Raw genomic sequence first — 18,412 nt, 5'->3', positions numbered from 1 at the left:
TCTTCTCTGTCCATGGGGGAGGGGGGACACCCTAGGGAAGCGGCCGGACCCCGGGATGTCCGAGGCCTGAGGCCTGACGGGCGGGGTCTCTCACCTCGATGTTGAGCAGCCAGAACTGCAGGCTGGCCACAGCCTCCTCGCCCAGCGCCAGGTTCCACACCACCACGTACAGGGCCTTGTCCGTGAAGAAGCACTGGTTGACCGTGGCCATGCTGGCCGGGCCGCCGATGTCCCACACGCTGAACTCGATGGACTCAACCTACTTGAGCAACAAGGCGGGGGCGGGGAGGGGCCTATGACACACCCGGGTCCCAGGCGGTCCCATCGAGACGGCCCATCGCTCGGAACGCTGTGTTTAGGGCCTAACCAAGGCCCGGCGGCCCGGCCGGCGTGGCTCAGTGGTTAGAGCACCGGCCCGCACACCAAGGGTCTCGGGTTCGATTCCCGGTCAAGGACACGTGCCTGGGTGTGGCAGGTTCAATCCCCGGCCCTGGTTCCGGGCATGTATGCAGGAGGCAGCCAATCGATGTGTCTCTCTCACATCGATGTTTCTCTCTCTCTCTCTCTCTCTCCCTCCCTTCCTTCCACTCTCTCTCTTAAAAAATTAATGGAGCCCTAACCGGTTTGGCTCAGTGGATAGAGCGTGGGCCTGCGGACTCAAGGGTCCCAGGTTCGATTCCGGTCAGGGGCATGTACCTTGGTTGCGGGCACATCCCCAGTAGGAGGTGTGCAGGAGGCAGCTGATGGATGTTTCTCTCTCATCGATGTTTCTAACTCTCCATCCCTCTCCCTTCCTCTCTGTAAAGAATCAATAAAATATGTTTAAAAGGAATTAATGGAGCCCTAGCCAGTTTGGCTCAGTGGATAGAGCACTGGCCTGCAGACTGAAGGGTCCTGGGTTCGATCCAGGTCAAGGGCATGTAACTCAGTTGCAGGCTGGATCCCCGGCCCTGGTTGGGGCAAGATCAATGGATGTGTCTCTCTCACATGGATGTTTCTCTCTCTGTCTCTCTCCCTTCCACTCTCTCTAAAAATCAGTGGAAAACAAAACTCTCAGGTGAAGATCAGCAAAAAAACAAAAACCAGCAAAAGGCACAACCCTGGAAAGCTTGGCCTGTCTGGCTGTTTGTGCTCAGAGACCGTAACCCAAGTGAGGGGAAGGGACCCGCGGGGGTGGGAGGGTAGAGGTGGGTTTAGGGGGGCCTCTATCCCCTGCTCACGGCGCAGGGGGCCGGGCCCTGAGCCCCGAGTCCGCCCGTGTCTGCGGAACATCGGGGGGCATGGTCCGGCCTCCATCCGGGCTGCAGACGGTTGGGAGGCATCCCGCTGCTGGGAGCCCCGGTGCTGATGTCACCCGGAGGCTCAACCTCCGTCTGAGTCTGAGCGAGGCCCAGGCCAAGGCGGAGGAGAGGGGCCTCCGGACTCAGTCACGTAGGTCAGAGGGCGGCGCCCCCCCAGGAGGCGGGGGACCGGTCCCCCCCCCCCCCCCCCGCGGGAAGGAGACAAAAGCCGCCTGTTGGGCTGCCAGGAAGGGCTGTGTACACGGGCCTTCTCTATCGCGCTGTGAGGTCAGCGTCTGGCCCGGCTGCGGTTTTCTGGAGCCGAGCGCCGTTCCCACGAAGCTGCCCGGGAAGGGGGGGACATGGGGGGGGGCGGCCCTGACCTGCCTTTGCAGAAAGAGGAATGCGGACAGCTGTTCTCCGCTGGCCGGAGGGCCGGGCTCCGTGACAGAGAGATGAGGGGGCTGTCCTTCCTTTCCTTCTTTTAATAGTTTGCCTTTTTTATTCTTCATTTCTGAAATATATTTTCTATTCATTTCAGAGAGGAAGGGAGAGGGAGAGAGAGGTAGATACATCCGTGATGAGAGAGAATCATGGATCTGCTGCCTCCTGCACGCCCCCCCACTGGGGATCGAGCCCACAACCCGAGCCTGAGCCCTTGACCGGGAATCGAACCCGGGACCCTTCAGTCCGCAGGCCGACGCTCTATCCACCGAGCCACACCAGCCGGGGCAAGAGTTTGCCTTTTTCGAAACAAAATTATTTTTATTGATTTCAGAGAGGAAGGGAGAGGGAGAGAGAGAAACATCCGTGGTGAGAGAGAATCGTGGATGTTTCCCTCCCTCTCTCCCTCTTCCTTCCTTTCTCTGTGAAATCAATAACAACATATCTAAAAAATATACATAGAAGCTCATCAAAGAGATATAACTGACAGCCAGGACTGAGAGCCAATGGCCCGGAGTCTCAACTTAGTTCTAACAGAGAAGCTACAAGGTCACATTTAAGAAATTCCTTGCTCTTGTCCGGCCGGCGTGGCTCCGAGGTTGAGCGGTGACCAATGAACCAGGAGGTCATGGTTGGATTCCCGGTCAGGGCACAGGCCCGGGTTGTGGGCTCCATCCCCAGTGGGGGGCGTGCAGGAGGCAACCGATCCATGATTCTCTCTCATCACTGATGCTTCTCTCTCTCTCTCTCTCCCTTCCTCTCTGACATCAATAAAAATATATTAAAAAAGAAAGGAAGAAAGAAATTCGCTGCGTCCAGCAGGAGCTGGGCGGAAACAGCACCCGGGGGGGGGGGGGGGGGGCGGGCCCTGCCCACGTCCTGGGCCGCAGACACAGGCCGGGGGCCGCCTGGGCGCTCTGCCGAGGAGGAGAGGTGCCCGGGGAAGCTGCCTCCCACCCCCCAGGGCCTCTGCACCCAGACCATCCCGGACCTTGGCTCTGGCGCCCGCGGGCCGCTGCAGCTCCCACTTGGAGGTCCGGATGGTGGCCTCGCCGTGCGCCAGCTGGGGGGCGCGCCCCGTCTGCAGGATCTCCAGCAGCGTGGACTTGCCCTGGCGCGGGGGCCCCACCACGATCATCTTCATCAGCTTGCACTTCTCCGCCTTCCGCAGCTGGGCGCGCAGGTAGGACAGCACGGCCTTGGGGCCTGGGCACAGAGCGCAGGGCAGTGAGGCTCAGGGGACAGGGCGCCGGCCCTCGAGCAGCAGGGTCCCCGGTTCGATTCCCAGTCAAGGGCACGCACCTCGGTTGCAGGCTCGATCCCCAGGCCCCCTCTCCCCGCCCCCGGTCGGGGGCCCGTGCAGGAGGCAACCAATCGGTGTGTCTCTCTCACATCCATGTTTCTCTCTCTCTGTCTCTCCCCTTCCCTTCCTCTCTCTCTGTTAATCAATGGAAGCCTTAGAGCGTCGGACCCTAAGTCTAACGCTAACCCTAATCCTCCTGCACGCCCTCTCCTGGGGATCGAGCCCACCACCCGGGCGTGTGCCCTTGACCAGGAATCGAACCGTGACCTCCGGGTTCATAGGTCGATGCTCAACCACTGAGCCACACCGGCCGGGCCCGACTTTTATTTATTTATTTGAAAGTATTACAGAGGTCCCTTTTATTGTTGTTATTGTTTTTTTCTCCCCATTCACCCCCTCCTCCCTGCACCCGCCCCTCCCTAGCCTTCCCCACACTCTTGTCCGTGTCCATGGGCTATGCATGTATGCACGTAAGTTCCCCCGTTAATCGCCACCTGCCCCGCCTTCCCGCACCCTCACCACCCCTCTGAGATCCTGAGATCCCGCAGGCTGCTGCAGGGGTTCTATGTCTCTGGGTCTATTTTGTCTCGTCGGCTAAATTCACCTTCTTTCCTGATCTCCGCGGGCACGTTGCTGATGTTCAGGTCTTCGATGTCCAGTTGCCAGAGGTTGCCCAGCTGCCCCAGCTCGGGAGGGAGCTCTCTTAGGCCAGGATTGCTGAGGACAGCACACGGGACACGCACACGCACACGCACATGCACACGCAGCAGCCGGTCAGCCTCGGAGGCCGGCAGGGGCCACCGAGAGCCTGCACCCCGAGCCCAACATCGTGGGCCCCTATTTCGAGCTTTCCACTGAAATCCTCACCCCAGAGCCTTTCTCCCTGGACAGTCAGGGGCGGCTCTTACGGGGCCTCCTCCCCCCACTTTCTCGTCTGGTCACCACCTTAAAGATGATCCATCACGCCCGGACGGCGGGGCTCAGTGGTTGAGCATCAACCTGGGAACCCGGAGGTCACGGTTCGATTCCCGGTCAGGGCACATGCCGGGGTTGCGGGCTCAGTTCCCAGTAGGCCGTGCCCGCAGGTGGATGAGGGACGGACGGATGGACGGACGGACGGACGGTCTGCCTCCCGGCTACGCACTTACTTGCCCAGGTAGAGCTCCGACAGGCTCCTCAGCAGGCACACCGAGGGCGGCACGGCGTCCAGCTGGTTGTCGTTGAGACAGAGGACCTCCAGGGACTCGCTGAGGAAGGCGGGGAAGTCCAGCGGGCACGCTGCGGGGACACGGAGAGCGGAGGGCGGTCTGAGGTGAACCGGGGGCCATCCCGGCGCGGGGGCCGCGTGGGCGGGGGACTGGCCCCACCTCAGAGAAAGACGCTCCTGTCGCCGACCTAGGATGCTCATCCAGCATTTCCTCCACCGGGGGGCCTTGGAGATGCGGCAAAGATGGGAGGACAAGGCCCTGGCCCAGTGGCCGGCAAACTCATGAGTCCACAGAGCCACATATCAACAGGACAACGACTGACATTTCTTTGGAGAGCCACATTTTTTAAACTTAAACTTCTTCTCACGCCACTTCTTCCAAATAGACTCGCCCAGGCCGTGGTATTTTGTGGAAGAGCCACACTCAAGGGGCCAAAGAGCCGCGTGTGGCTCGCGAGCGGAGGTTTGCTGACCACGGACCTAGCCGGTTGGCTCAGCGAATAGAGCATCAGCCCCAGGCTGAAGGGTCCCAGGTTAGATTTCAGTCAAGGGCACGTGCCCGGGTTTCGGGCTCGATCCCCAGTAGGGGGCGTGCAGGAGGCACTGATCCATGATTCTCTCTCATCATTGATGTTTCTCTCTCTCTCTCTCTCTCTCTCTCTCTCTCTCCCTTCCTCTGAAATCAATAAAACCATATTTATAACAAACAAACAAATAAGAAAACCCCACAAGCCAACTCTCCCCTATTTAAGCGAGTTCGTTCACCCGTTAATGATGCCATTAGCAGGACAGTCACATCCGACCTGCCTTTCCCGGGCCCGGAGCGGTGAGTGGAGCGAGGGCCTGGCTGGGGGCTGGGAACCCACACGGGTGGGAATCAGAGGGCCGGGTGTCGGCAGAATCTCCGAAGCGCCTTATCCCCCGTCCCGAGGCGGGGAGGGGCGGGGTGCCTGCCCCGGAGGGCCCCCCTTTCGCCTGGGTCTCTGCCAGACGAGCGAGAGGGAGGAGCCAGACCCTCTTGTTGGGCTGAAAGGATGCTCCCCAGCCCTTCATCTCAGCATCTCCCCCATTCTCCACCCCCCCCCCCCAACTCTGGCTTTTCCCACACACGGAGCTGCAGCGTCCATGGGGACAGGGTAACCTGGCCTCTGAGACTGCTCCGGGGGAGACGGTAGCGGAATACCCAACCCGGTGCCCGGAGAGCCGCCTGGTTAGCCGCGGTGTTGAGTGGGACGCCGGGCAGCGCCCCCTGGGGGAACAAGCGTGCAACCGACTTAGGAATGGCTTGGTACCGGACCACCCTGCTCCATAAGGAAATGCTCAAAAAGCCTTTTTTATTTTTATTTTTTAATTTAAAAAGAACGATCGCCCTAGCTGGTTTGGGTCCCTGGATACAGCGTCGACCCACGGAATGAAGGGTCCTGGGTTCGATTCCGGCCAAGGGCACATACTTCGGTGGCAGGCTCAATCCCTGGCCCCGGCTGGGGCGTGTGGGGGAGGCAACCAGTCGATGTGTCTCTCTCACATCGATGTTTCTCTCTGTCTCTCCCCTCCCTTCTACTCTCTCTAAAAATCAATGGAAAAAAATGCTCAAGTGAGTATGAAAAAAACACCCCCCGAAACCCTTTGTTTTTTAATCAATGAAAAAGAACGACCAACTTTAGCCTGCCCTCATTCACCCCGAAGCCCATCACAAAGAAGAAAGGGGTTGTGACTCCGGGGTTGAGCGTCCATCTACGCACCAGGAGGTCACGGTTCGATTCCCGGTCAGGGCACATGCCCGGGTTGTGGGCTCGATCCCCTGTAGGGCATGTGCAGGAGGCAGCCGGTCCATGATTCTCTCTCATCTCATCATTGATGTTTCTCTCTCACTCTCCCTCTCCTGTCCACTCTGAAATCAGTAAAATTATATATGGGCATATACATTTTTTAAGTCTTTTTTTTTTTTTTCTTCAGTGAAAAGAATGATCACCTCAGGAGCAGACGGAGGGAGGAGGTGCTGGGCGGCACCTGTCCTGGATCGCCCGGCCCGCCCGGCCGGCGGAGCACAGCTCGGGGCGTTTATGAACGGCAATTATGTATCCCTCAGTTATTTATGGCTCCGCGGGTCTGCGTGTTACCGGAAAACCGGCCGCTCCAAATTATTTTTGGACGAGGCCGCTGCGCAAATATGACTATTTGAATGCGCGTAAATGAGCTTGGAATGTTACTATCCTTCTGCAAACAAGTTATCTTTTACGGCTCATTCCTTCCCCAGGATCAACAGCCCCAGAGAATAACAGCACTGAGGGGAGAGGTGTGCTGTGTGCTTCTTTTTTTTTTTTTAACTTTGTTAATCCTCACCCGAGGCTATATTTCCATTGATTTTAGAGAGAGTGGAAGGGAGGGAGAGAGAGAGAGAGAGAGAGAGAGAGAGAGAAACGTCGCTGGGGGAGAGACACATGAACTGGTTGGCTCCCGCACACCCCCCACCCCCCACCAGGTTGAGCCTGCAACCGAGGTACGTGCCCTTGACCGGAATCGAACCCGGGACCCTTCAGTCCACAGGCTAATAATGTTCTATCCACTGAGCCAAACCGGTTAGGGTGGGTCTCTTTCTTTTCACCCCATGAGGGCTTCAACGTTCCAGATGTTTCCATCCCTCTCTCCCTCTCCCTTCCTCTCCTTGTCATCAATAAAAACATATTTTTTTAAAAAAATGCAAGGCTGGTTAATCTAAGAGACAGGTCCACACCTCCCCACCTCACCTGACAGAAGAGAATGAACAAGAACTGGTTTTCGAGAAACAGTCTCCGCTCAACTGGCCTTGTCACGCGACCAGCACTAACATCCTAGCAAAAAAGTCTGTTTCTGATGAGTTCGGGGGGGGGGGGGGGAAGACCCTAACTCCCTCTGGAATGTCAGCCCAGCCAGGATGCCCTAGGGGGGCGAGGGTGGCCGTGTTTGCATGTAGATTTCACAAGATCCCACAGTGTGGCTGTAAGAATGTCACGATGGCCCGGCCGGCGTGGCTCAGTGGTTGAGCGTCAACCTAGGAACCAGGAGGTCACGGTTGGATTCCCTGTCAGGGCACAGGCCCGGGTTGCGGGCTCCATCCCCAGTAGGGGGTGTGCAGGAGGCAGCCGATCCGTGATTCTCTCTCATCACGGATGTTTCTCTCTCTCCCCCTCTCCCTTCCTCTCTGAAGTCAATAGAAATGTTAACAAAAAAGAAAGACTAACATATTTAATGCACTACGGCAGTGCTCACAGGCAGCAGCCACCCACAAACAGCAGCTACAAGACTCATCCGGTTGTAAACAGCGGAGGGGTTTCAGGATAATTTCAGGCCTCACCTGTCCCACAAGCGATGGGTACTGTTCACCTCCAGGGTTTTCAGCCAAACGTGGACATCTCCGGCATTCCCACAGGGCAGTGCGGGAGGGGGGAGGGGGAGAAAGCAAGGTACCACCCGCCCAGCATCCTCATCCCCAGCATCCTCATCCCCAGCATCCTCATCCCCAGTACCACACACACACCTGTCTCAGTCCCCGACCGCTGGCGCCCTCTGGTGGTGAAGAAGGAAATGCGCTTTGTTTTCAGTCCATCTTCATTTCTGTGGGGAGGGGAGAAAAAAAGAAAAAAAAAAGGAGTCAAGATTTGAGGAAAGCAGGACAAAGCCCGTACTCTTTGGGCCGGGACGATCGGATGCCCGAGCATGCAGAGAGAAGGGAGGACATTCCACCGAGACTCCCAGGTCGGGCCCCCTGCGCCGGACGGGGGAGCGTCCCCAGGCACAGCCTGCGGATGAGGCCAGCTGTGGGCATGAGTCTTTGGGGCAAGAAACAGCTGGAGACGGTGACCTAACGCAGGTCTGACCCCGGGTTCCCATTTCCCAGCTTCTGCACCCCAGGCAGGTGTGATCCGCTTTTACGAAGGCGAATCTCGCCACGGATGCTCTCTCCGGGGGCGTACGTTCCGCTGAGCTTCCGTATATTTTCAAAAAGATGTTTTTATTTATTTAGTTTGAAACAGTGCCGGGCATATGCCCGACCAGGAATCAAACCGGTGGGCGACCTCCTGGTTCCCAGGTTAACGCTCAACCTCGGAGCGACACCAGCTGGGAGATTTTCACCTTTTTCTTCCATCTCTCTCACCTCCATGTTTCTCGCTCTCTCCTTCTCTCTCTGAAAATCATTCAATCTATACACATATTGCTTAGCAATTGGCAAAAACGTTTAAAACTTTTTGCCCCTTTATTCATTTTTATTAATTTATTTAAAAATATTCATTTTATTTATTCATTTATTTTAAAATAGGTTTTTATTGATTACAGAAACAGGAAGGGAGAGGGAGAGAGAGAGAGAGAAACATCAGTGATGAGAGAGAATCATGGACCGGCTGCCTCCTGAACGCCCCCTAGTGAAGATGGAGCCCACAACCCGGGCATGTGCCCTGACCGGGAATCGAACCGTGACCTCCTGGTTCATAGGCCGATGCTCAGCCACGGAGCCATGCCAGCCGGGCAAATGTCCGATGTTTAAGCCGCCGGCCTGGGTCACTTTGTGATGGCCACTAACCCAGGAAGCGAGACCTATTCTGAGGGACGGCTGGGCGGGGCCACACACGTCTCAGAACCCGCGGGACAGAGGCTCGCTTACTTGCCAAACTGGTTTCTGGAGAGATCCAGCGTCTTCAGCTGAGTGCAGGTCCACTTCTCGGGAGGCGGCACGGACACCAGCTGGTTGCCCTGCAACTTCAAGGACACCAGGGCCTGGGACAGAGAGGGAGGGAGGCGAAGGCGCCGTTACACGCCAAAGGGAGCCCGGCCGGCGTGGCTCCGTGGTTGAGCGTCAACTTAGGAACCAGGAGGTCAGGGCTGGATTCCCAGTCGGGGCACATGCCCGGGTTGTACCCTCCATCTCCACTAGGGGGCGTGCAGGAGGCAGCCGATCCATGATTCTCTCTCATCTCATCATTGATGTTTCTCTCTCTCTCCCTCTCCCTCCCTCTCTGAAATCAATAAAAATATGTATCTTTTTAAAAAATGCCAAAGGGAGGGAGAGCCGAAGAGAGAAGTCAGTTCCCCGGCCAAGGGCAGCCATAGGTCATGACAGACGTACCTTGGCCGAGATTCCATAGTGTGGGCTCGAGAGTGTCTTTTAAAAAAAATATATTTTATTGATTTCAGAGAGGAAGGGAGAGGGAGAGAGAGATAGAAACATCAATGATGAGAGAGAATCATGGATCGGCTGCCTCCTGCACGCCCCCTACTGGGGATGAAGCCCGCAACCCAGGCATGTGCCCTTGGCCGGAATCGAACCTGGGACCCTTCAGTCCGCAGGCCGACGCTCTATCCACTGAGGCAAACCATCTAGGGCTCGAGAATGTCTTAAGATTCGGGAAATTAGCCCGGCCAGGGATGGAGCCCGCAACCCGGGCATGTGCCCTGACCGGGAATCGAACCGTGACCTCCTGGTTCACAGGTTGACGCTCAACCATTGAGCCACGCCGGCCGGGGGACAGGAGTTGAGCTTCCCTTAACCCCCCGTGTCTCGGAGCCGCAGGAGAAGCGAACGGGGTGACGTTCCCCCCAGCACCGCGAGGGAGGCGCGGGGGCGCGCGGGGACTCACGTCCAGCTGGAAGAGGCCCAGGGGGACGTCTCGGAGTGCGTTTTCGGAGAAATCCACGTCCCTCAGGTGGTTCTTCCAGAACACGGCCATTCTGTCTGGCAGACACTCCAGGGCATTCTGGGACGCCTTGCAGCACTTCTAGCAGTTTGCCGAGAAAGAGAAAGACGTGAGTTAGCTATTCCCCCCCCCCCCCCCCGCCCTGGATTTGTAGAGAGAATGCGCAGTGGGAAGGGTGAGGGAGAGAGAGAGAGAGAGAGAGAGAGAGAGAGAGAGAGAGAGAGAGACATCGATGTGAGAGAGACACATCGATTGGTTGCCTCCCCCACCCACCCAGACTGGGGCTGAGGATCAATCGAACCTGCAACCCAGGCACCTTGACTGGGAAACACACATATGACCCTTGGGTGCGCGGGCCGTCGTTCTAACCATTGTACCACACTGGCCAGGGCTGAATTCGCTTTTTATTTTTATTATTATTATTTTTAAAATATATTTTATTGATTTTTTTACAGAGAGGAAGGGAGAGGGAGAGAGAGTTAGAAACATCGATGAGAGAGAAACATCGACCAGCTGCCTCCTGCACACCCCCCACCGAGGATATGCCCGCCACCAAGGTACATGCCCTTGACCGGAATTGAACCTGGGACCCTTGAGTCCGCAGGCCGACGCTCTATCCACTGAACCACACCGGTTAGGGCTGAATTCGCTTTTTAAACATGATGGTGCCTACGAGAAAGACGTTCCAAATTTGATTAAAAAAAAAAAATCAGACCTCTAGCCCTAGCCGGTTTGGCTTAGTGGATAGAGCGTTGGCCTGCTGAGAGAGGGTCCTGGGTTCGATTCCTGGTCAAGGGCACATCCTTCCATTGCAGGCTCGATCCCCGGCCCCGGTTGAGGCACGTGCAGGAGGCAACCAATCGCTGTGTCTCTCTCACATCGATGTTTCTCTCTCTCTGTCTCTCCCTCCCTCCCTTCCACTCTCTCTAAAAACCGGTGGGAAAACCTCCTCGGGTGAGGATTAAAAACAAAATAACAATAAGACCGTGGCTCTGTGACAAACGGGACTCAGTTCACCAAGAGGGGACAGACTGTGGTTGCCCCGTTTCCGCTTGGGGAAGGGACAGAGATGGGGTGTGTGTGTGTGTGGGGGGGGACTCCTGGCCCGTCTCCTCCCGCCCAGAACATCTGGCCCATTGTCCTTGGAGATAATGGGACCCTTCAGGCCGGGGCTCGGGAGAGCAGCCGGATTCCCACACGCAGATGTTTAAACTGGAAACGGCGGCGCTGCGGACGGAGAGTTTCCTGGCTCTGAATCCGCGGCGAGAAGAGTCTCTCTGCCGTTCCGTCCGCTTTAAGGAGCAAACTTCCCGAGAAACAGACACCATGTCTCGGGCAGTGAGACGACGGAGGCGGGTTGTTCCTTCTTTCTTTCTTTATTTCATTTTGTTAATCCTCGACCCGAGGATATGTTTCCCATTGGTTTTTAGAGAGAGTGGGAGGGCCTGTCCCGTGTGGCTCAGTGGTTGAGTGCCGACCTATGAACCAGGAGGTCGGGTTGTGGGCTCCATCCCCAGGAGGGGGCGGGCAGGAGGCAGCCGGTCCCTGATGCTCTCTCATCATTGCTGTTTCTATCTCCCCCTCTCCCTGTCCCTTCCTCTCTGAAATCAATAAAAATGTATTTATTTTTTTTTAAAAAAAGAGTGGAAGGAAAAGAGGGAGGAGGAGAGAGAGGGAAACATCGATGAGAGAGAGACACAGCCATTGGTTGCCTCCTGCACGCGCCCCCATCAGGGCCAGGGATGAACCTGCCACCCAGGTACGTGCCCTGGACTGGGAATCGAACCCGAGACCCTTTTGGTGGGAGTGCTGATACTCTAAAGACTGAGCAACACTGGCCAGGGCTCTGCTTTATTCTCAGTTCAGAGCCGTCTGAAAGGAACCGAGCCCCCCTTTCTTGGGGGAAGTCATCCGATGCCCCCTGTGCACGCTGTCACCATGGAAACGTCTGTGGGTCTGACGGTGCAAATCTCAAGCCCAGAGCCACACGGTCTGGCTTTCAGGTGAGTTACCTGCCTCAGACACTCAGTTGCTGGATGCTGAGTGACATTGTCTTTCTTTTCTTTTCTTTTTTTTTTAACCTATTTTTTATTGATTTCAGAGAGGAAGGGAGAGGGAGAGAGAGAGCAACATCAGTGATGAGAGAGAATCATGGATTGGCTGCCTCCTGCACGCCCCCCACTGGGAGCTGAGCCTGCAACACGTGCACGTGCCCTGACCGGGAATCAAACCAGTGACCTCCTGGCTCCTAGGTCGACGCTCCACAACGGGGCCACGCCGGCCGGGCCTGAGTGACATTTCTGGTGAGGGACACTCCAGAGGCCGCGCACGGAGCCCTCTGGCATTGCCGGTCTGATACTCACCAGCGGGCAGGCCCAGGCCTCTGGAAACACCTTGAGCTTATTCCGGGAGACGTTCAGGCAGTGGAGCGACTTGAAAGCATGAAGAAACATCGCCGGGAGTTCGGTCAGCTTATTATCGGAAATATCCAGTTCCTGCAGCTTCCGCAGGCCGATCCAGTTCGTGGCTGGGGGGGGGGGGGGGGGGGAGGACAAGGGTGCCTTGGTCAAAAGATCCCCCTCAGGAAGGAAAGGACCGATCGAGCCCGGTGATGGGGGGGTGGGGGTGGGGCGGGACATACCACTTTCCTCTTCAAACAGTTTCTCTAAGTAGTTTTTCGAGGCCGTCAGCTTCTGCAGCTTGGAGAGGTGCAGGAGCCCCGGCGGGAGGTGGGCCAGCTTGTTGCTGGAGATGTCGACTTCCAGGAGCCTGAGGCGGGGAAGAGGGAGGTGAAGGCGTCGGAAGGAAGAGGGAAAACGCTCCTGTTCGCTGTCCCTGAAGACACGGAGGCGCGCCCTTTCTCCTTCTGCTGGCGCGAGGCTCAAAGAGTGGGTGCATGCAAAATGCAGCAGGAGCCCGGCCGGCGTGGCTCCGTGGCTGAGCGTCGACCTAGGAACCAGGAGGTCACCGGTTCGGTTCCCGGTCAGGGCACATGCCTGGGTTGTGGGCTCCATCCCCAGTGTGGGGTGTGCAGGAGGCAGCTGATCCATGATTCTCTCTCATCATTGATGTTTCTATCTCTCTCTCTCTCTCTCCCCCCCCCCTTCTGCGCTGATACTAATAAAAATATTAGTATTAACTGGTGTGGCTCAGTAGATAGAGCATTGGCCTGCGGACTCAAGGGTCCCAGGTTCGATTCCAGTCAAGGGCATGTACCTTGGTTGCGGGCACATCCCCAGTAGGAGGTGTGCAGGAGGCAGCCGATGGATGTTTCTCTCTCATCGATGTTTTTAACTCTCTATCCCTCTCCCTTCCTCTCTGTAAAAAATCAATAAAGTATATTACAAGAAAAAACAAAAGCCGAGGCCTCTGGGCCTTGCTCTCATTCCCGCAGGACCCAGACTGGGCATCGAGGGCAAGCAGGTGGGCAAGGCTGCCAGTGAGCTGTGTAAATGGGGGGCACACACACCACCCACCTCTGCATTCACCTTGTGCATTCTCTCATTTTAGTTGACTTTTTTTTTTTTTTTTTAGAGAGAGAGAGAGAGGAAGGGAGAGGGAGAGGGAGACAGAAACACGGGTGAGAGAGAAATCTCATCCATCGGCCGCCTCCTGCACGCCCCCTACTGGGGATCGAGCCTGAAATCGGGGCATGCGCCCTGACTGGGAATCGAACCCATGACCTCTGGGTGCCTGGGACGATTCTCAACCAACCGAGTCACACCGGCCAGGGCTGAACATTTGTTTGAAAACCACAGACTACAGCCCTGGCTGCTTTGGCTCAGTGGGCAGAGCGTCGGCCTGCGGACTGAAGGGTCCTGGGTTCGATTCCGGTCAAAGGCACATGCCAGGGTTTCGTACTCGGTCCCCAGCAGGGGGCATGCCGATCCATGATTCTCTCTCATCACGGATGTCTCTCCCTCTCTCTCTCTCTCTCCCTCTCCCTTCCTCTCTGAAATCAATAAAAATATACACTGAGTGGCCAGATTATGATGATCTCTGAACGCATAATAATCTGGCCACTCAGTGTATATCCTATAGAATAAAAGGCTAATATGCAAATTGTCCCCTCGACCAGGAGTTCGACCAGCAGGCAGGCCGGCCAACCGCCCATGTCCCCTCCCCCTGGCCAGGCTGGCCGGACCCCACCCATGCACGAATTCATGCACCAGGCCTCTAATATATACATATATATATACACTGAGTGGCCAGATTATTATGCGTTCAGAGATCACCATCATCTGGCCACTCAGTGTATTTTAAAAATAAACATACAGCCAGGGACCACAGGCAGTAGAAGTTGGTGCCAGCAACTGGGGTGTAGACCCCCGCCCCGGCTCACACCCCGCACACCGGCCGCGAGGGAGCCCACCTGGAGCAGATGATTTCGTCGGAGGACTGCACGCCGGGCAGCTCGCCCAGGTGGTTGTCCGAGAGGTTCAGCTTCCGCAGGTTGATGAGCCCCCAGGGCACGACGGACGGGAGGGAGGCCAGGCAGTTGGCGGAGAGGTCGAGCTCGGTGATCTGGCAGGAGATGTCGATGAGCCAGTCGATGTCCACCCAGGGCAGCTTGAGGTGGGCCCACTTCACACGGAGAGGCTGGGCGCGTCGGAGAGGGAGAGAGACAGGCATCAGGGCCTCCCGGGAGGGACAGTGTCCCCGGCGGGCTGACGGCGGGGTGAGGAGACCCCCGTCCGCGGCCATGAGTTGGCTGTTCAACATCGGCTGCGGTGCCCTAACCGGTGTGGCTCAGTGGATAGAGCGTCGGCCTGCGGACTGAGGGGTCCCAGGTTCGATTCCGGTCAAGGGCATGTACCTTGGTTGCGGGCACATCCCCAGTAGGAGGTGTGCAGGAGGCAGCTGATTGATGTTTCTCTCTCATCGATGTTTCTAACTCTCTCTCCCTCTCCCTTCCTCTCTGTAAAAAATCAATAGACTATATTAAAAAAAAAAAAAAGAAAAATCGGCTGCAGTGGCGCACTTCCCTATCTGGCCACTAGGTGGCGGTGCGTGTCTTGTCTGCAACTCCTTAGCTAAGTAATCTGACTCAGAACGCCCCGTCTTTGACACCCTCTCAAAGCTAAGAACCAGGAGGTCCCGGTTCGATTCCCGGTCAGGGCACACGCCCGGGTTGCGGGCTCGATCCCCAGTGTGGGGCGTGCAGGAGGCAGCGGATCAATCGAGGATTCTCCCTCATCATTGATGTTTCTATCCCTCTCTCCCTCTCCCCTCCTCTCTGACATCCATAAAAATATATAAAAATATATTTAAAAAAACACACACACGCTATAACCTCAGTAGACCGTGGAGATCAACGGGGGGGTTTCTCTGCAGTCCCCTGTCTGCTGTCCGAGGAAGGTTCTAGAAGCCCGAGAACCAGGCGATGGGAGGCACGGAGACACGCAGGAGGGCTCTGGGCTCCACCGGCCTGTCTCCACAGAGGCAGTAGGATGACACGAAAAAAAACACCACCTCGCCTTGGCCAGTGTGGCCCAGTGGATAGAGCATCGGACCTACTGTGCGCCGAAGGGCCGCAGGTTCAATTCCCGGTTAAGGACACGTACCTGGGTTGCAGCTTTGGTCGGAGCGTGTGAGGGAGGCAACGGATAGATGTGTCTCTCTCACATCAATGTCTCTCTCTCTCTCTCTCTCTCTCTCTCTGTCTCCCCACCCTCCCTCCCTTCCACTTTCTCTAAAAAGAATCAGAAGAAAAAAAAAGCCCTGGCTAGTGTTGCTCAGTGGATAGAGCACCAGCCCTCACACTGAACGGTGGCGGGTTCGATTCCCCATCAAGGGCACGCACCTGGGTTGCAGGTTCGACCCCTGGCCCCGGTGGGGCGTGTGAGGGAGGCAACCAATTCTTGTGTCTCTCTCACAAAGATGTGTCTCTCTCTCTCTCTCTCTCTCTCCTCATTCCCTTCCGCTCTCTCTAAAAACCAATGGGGAAAAAAAATCCTTGGGTGAGAATCACACACACACACACACACACACACACACACACACACACACACAAGAACCAGACAACTACTTCAGCAAGGTCAGTGCCAGTCGAGTCAAGGGCGTTTTCCAGCCTTGTACCTACACGGGGGCAAAGCACCCTTCTCATGCCTTGCCCTTGCCTAACATTCCGAACCCCAAATGCCGCTTCCACCCCCCCCCCCCCCCCCCGGGCACCTGGAGAGGCAGGCACACCTACCTCCGGCTCCTGACTCATTGCTGGACCCTGTGGACTGAGCCCTCCCTCTGCCGGCCGCTCAGAAGGACTGTGCTGTCCCAGGTTCGAGACCCGGGCAGCCGGACACGCCCACCGCAGGGCGCCCGCCTTCGGAAAGTCACTGAACAGTAAGGGAAAAGCCCCAGGTGATCTGGGGAAGCCCGGGGCCCTTCTGACAGCAGCCGCACCTCAGTTTCATTTTCCCTTCGGAGTCTACGCCTAAGGGCCGGGGAGAGGGAAGCCACGCCCTCTTTCTGTGTCTGATCACAGATGTAGATGCCAACTACTTCCATTCTTTTTAAAAAATATATATTTGTATTGATCTCAGAGAGGAAGGGAGAGGGACAGAGAGAGAGAAACATCCATGATGAGAGAGAATCATCGATCGGCTGCCTCCTGCACGCCCTCTACTGGGGATCGAGCCCGCAACCCGGGCATGTGCCCTGACCGGGAATCGAACCGAAATCGCCTGGTTCCTAGGTGGTGGCTCAACCGCTGAGCCACGCCGGCCAGGCAAAATGTCATCTTTAACAATACAAATTCGAATGAAACTTCCCGGATAAGACGGAAAGTTCCCCGAGTCGTTTTGTCAAACTCACGTAGCCTTAGGCAAAGTCTCAGAAACAACACAAAACTGTAGATCGGTTCAGCTATACGTTATCGATGCAAAAACTGTCAATAAAATACCAATGGGCCCAATCCAACAGTAAAAAAGCCAATTAGCATGTATTACAGACACGAGAGAGCCAACATCTGTCACCTTCATTCATCCCATGAACAAGCAAAGCAGAAAACCGCCAGAAATCTAGGACTAGCCGCCCACGTGGGGTCTGACAGCAGCCTGCAAACTTCCCTAATAAAAGCTCTGAGCGAAAAGAAATAACCTGGAAAGCACCTGCGTCTAACGACACTCTATAATTTTCCAGAAAATCTACAGCACACGCCCGTAACGTGCCGAAGCCAGGACCTTTAAAATCAGGAACAAGACAGACAGATGTACCAATAGGATGAGTCCGCTTTTGACCTGTCTGGTTATTCCCAGTAAGACCTGAACTAAAGTAAGGCGTATACATATGAGACGAGACAAACCGGTTTGCAATTTGCAGATGACTGGATCCGATACCTAAAAACCTCCAGGAACGCTTCTAAAAACTATTAGATCCAATAAGAGAAGCCTGGCCGGTGTGGCTCAGTGGTTGGGCGCCGACCTAGGAACCAGGAGGTCACGGTTTGAATCCCGATTAGGGCACATGCCCGGGTTGCGGGCTTGATCCCCAGTAGGGGGCGTGCAGGAGGCAGCTGATGAATGATTCCCACCATTGATATGTCTATATCTCTCCCGCTCCCTTCCTCTCTGAAATGAATAAAAATAAACTATTTTTAAAAAGCAACCAACCAAACAAGAAACGAAAGAACTTCTCTCCAGTCACATCAGGGCGGAAAAGGGAAAAATAAAGAATTCTGTATTGCCATTCAAATAGTGCCTAAATCAATCAAGAAGACACAAATGAGCAAGACAGGCCCAGGGCCCTTATGGAGAAAACGACGCAATGTCATTAAAGGACAGAAATGAGCATCGATCGAGTCGCCGCGGGCAATGCACAAAATGGAAGAACAAATATTTAGCAGCCGTCAAGATAGTGTTGAAAAAAATCCAATAACAACTAGAAAACTGGCATGAACCGATGAATAGGCCAGGGGATCAGTACACAGGCCTCACGAGGCACACAGGGGTATCGTGGGGAAAGTGACGATGGTGACATTTCCATTCAGAGGGAAAAGAAAGCTTCATGGTACCCATTGTGCTGGAATCACTGCCCATCTATCTCGAAGAGAGAGCCAGATTGGCTGCCTCCTGCACGCCCCCCACTGGGGATCGAGCCTGAAACCCGGGCATGCGCCCTGACTGGGAATCGAACCAGCGACCTCTTGGTTCATGGGTCGATGCTCAACCACTGAGCTATGCTGGCCGGGTTATATTCCGTCTTCTTCTTTATTTTTAAAAAAATATATTTTATTGATTTTTTACAGAGAGGAAGGGAGAGGGAGAGAGAGTTTAGAAACATCGATGAGAGAGAAACATCGATGAGCTGCCTCCTGCACACCCCATACTGGGGATGTGCCCACAACCAAGGTACATGCCCTTGACCGGAATCGAACCCGGGACCTTTCAGTCCGCAGGCCGACGCTCTATCCACTGAACCACACCAGTTAGGGCTCTTTTCTATTTTTTAAAAAATATATTTTTATTGATTTCAGAGAGGAAAGGAGAGGGAGAGAGAGAGAGAGAGAGAA

General features: G+C 55.7%; 1 protein-coding gene across 1 annotated transcript in view; it reads right to left on the bottom strand.

Annotated features, from left to right (window-relative positions):
* LRRK1 (leucine rich repeat kinase 1) overlaps positions 1-18,412 on the bottom strand; it is a 59,608-nt gene that overhangs the window by 25,795 nt on the left and 15,401 nt on the right. Inside the window, 10 exon segments of the mRNA XM_079763987.1 lie at positions 95-259; positions 2,716-2,930; positions 3,632-3,744; positions 4,176-4,305; positions 7,752-7,828; positions 8,874-8,986; positions 9,847-9,984; positions 12,267-12,430; positions 12,545-12,672; positions 14,276-14,502. Of these exon segments, the coding sequence (XP_079620113.1) occupies positions 95-259; positions 2,716-2,930; positions 3,632-3,744; positions 4,176-4,305; positions 7,752-7,828; positions 8,874-8,986; positions 9,847-9,984; positions 12,267-12,430; positions 12,545-12,672; positions 14,276-14,502 (1,470 nt within the window).

Source organism: Cnephaeus nilssonii (genome assembly GCF_951640355.1).
Source record: "Cnephaeus nilssonii genome assembly, chromosome: 24".
NCBI lineage: Eukaryota > Metazoa > Chordata > Mammalia > Chiroptera > Vespertilionidae > Cnephaeus > Cnephaeus nilssonii.
This window is presented reverse-complemented; position numbering and strand designations above follow the sequence as displayed.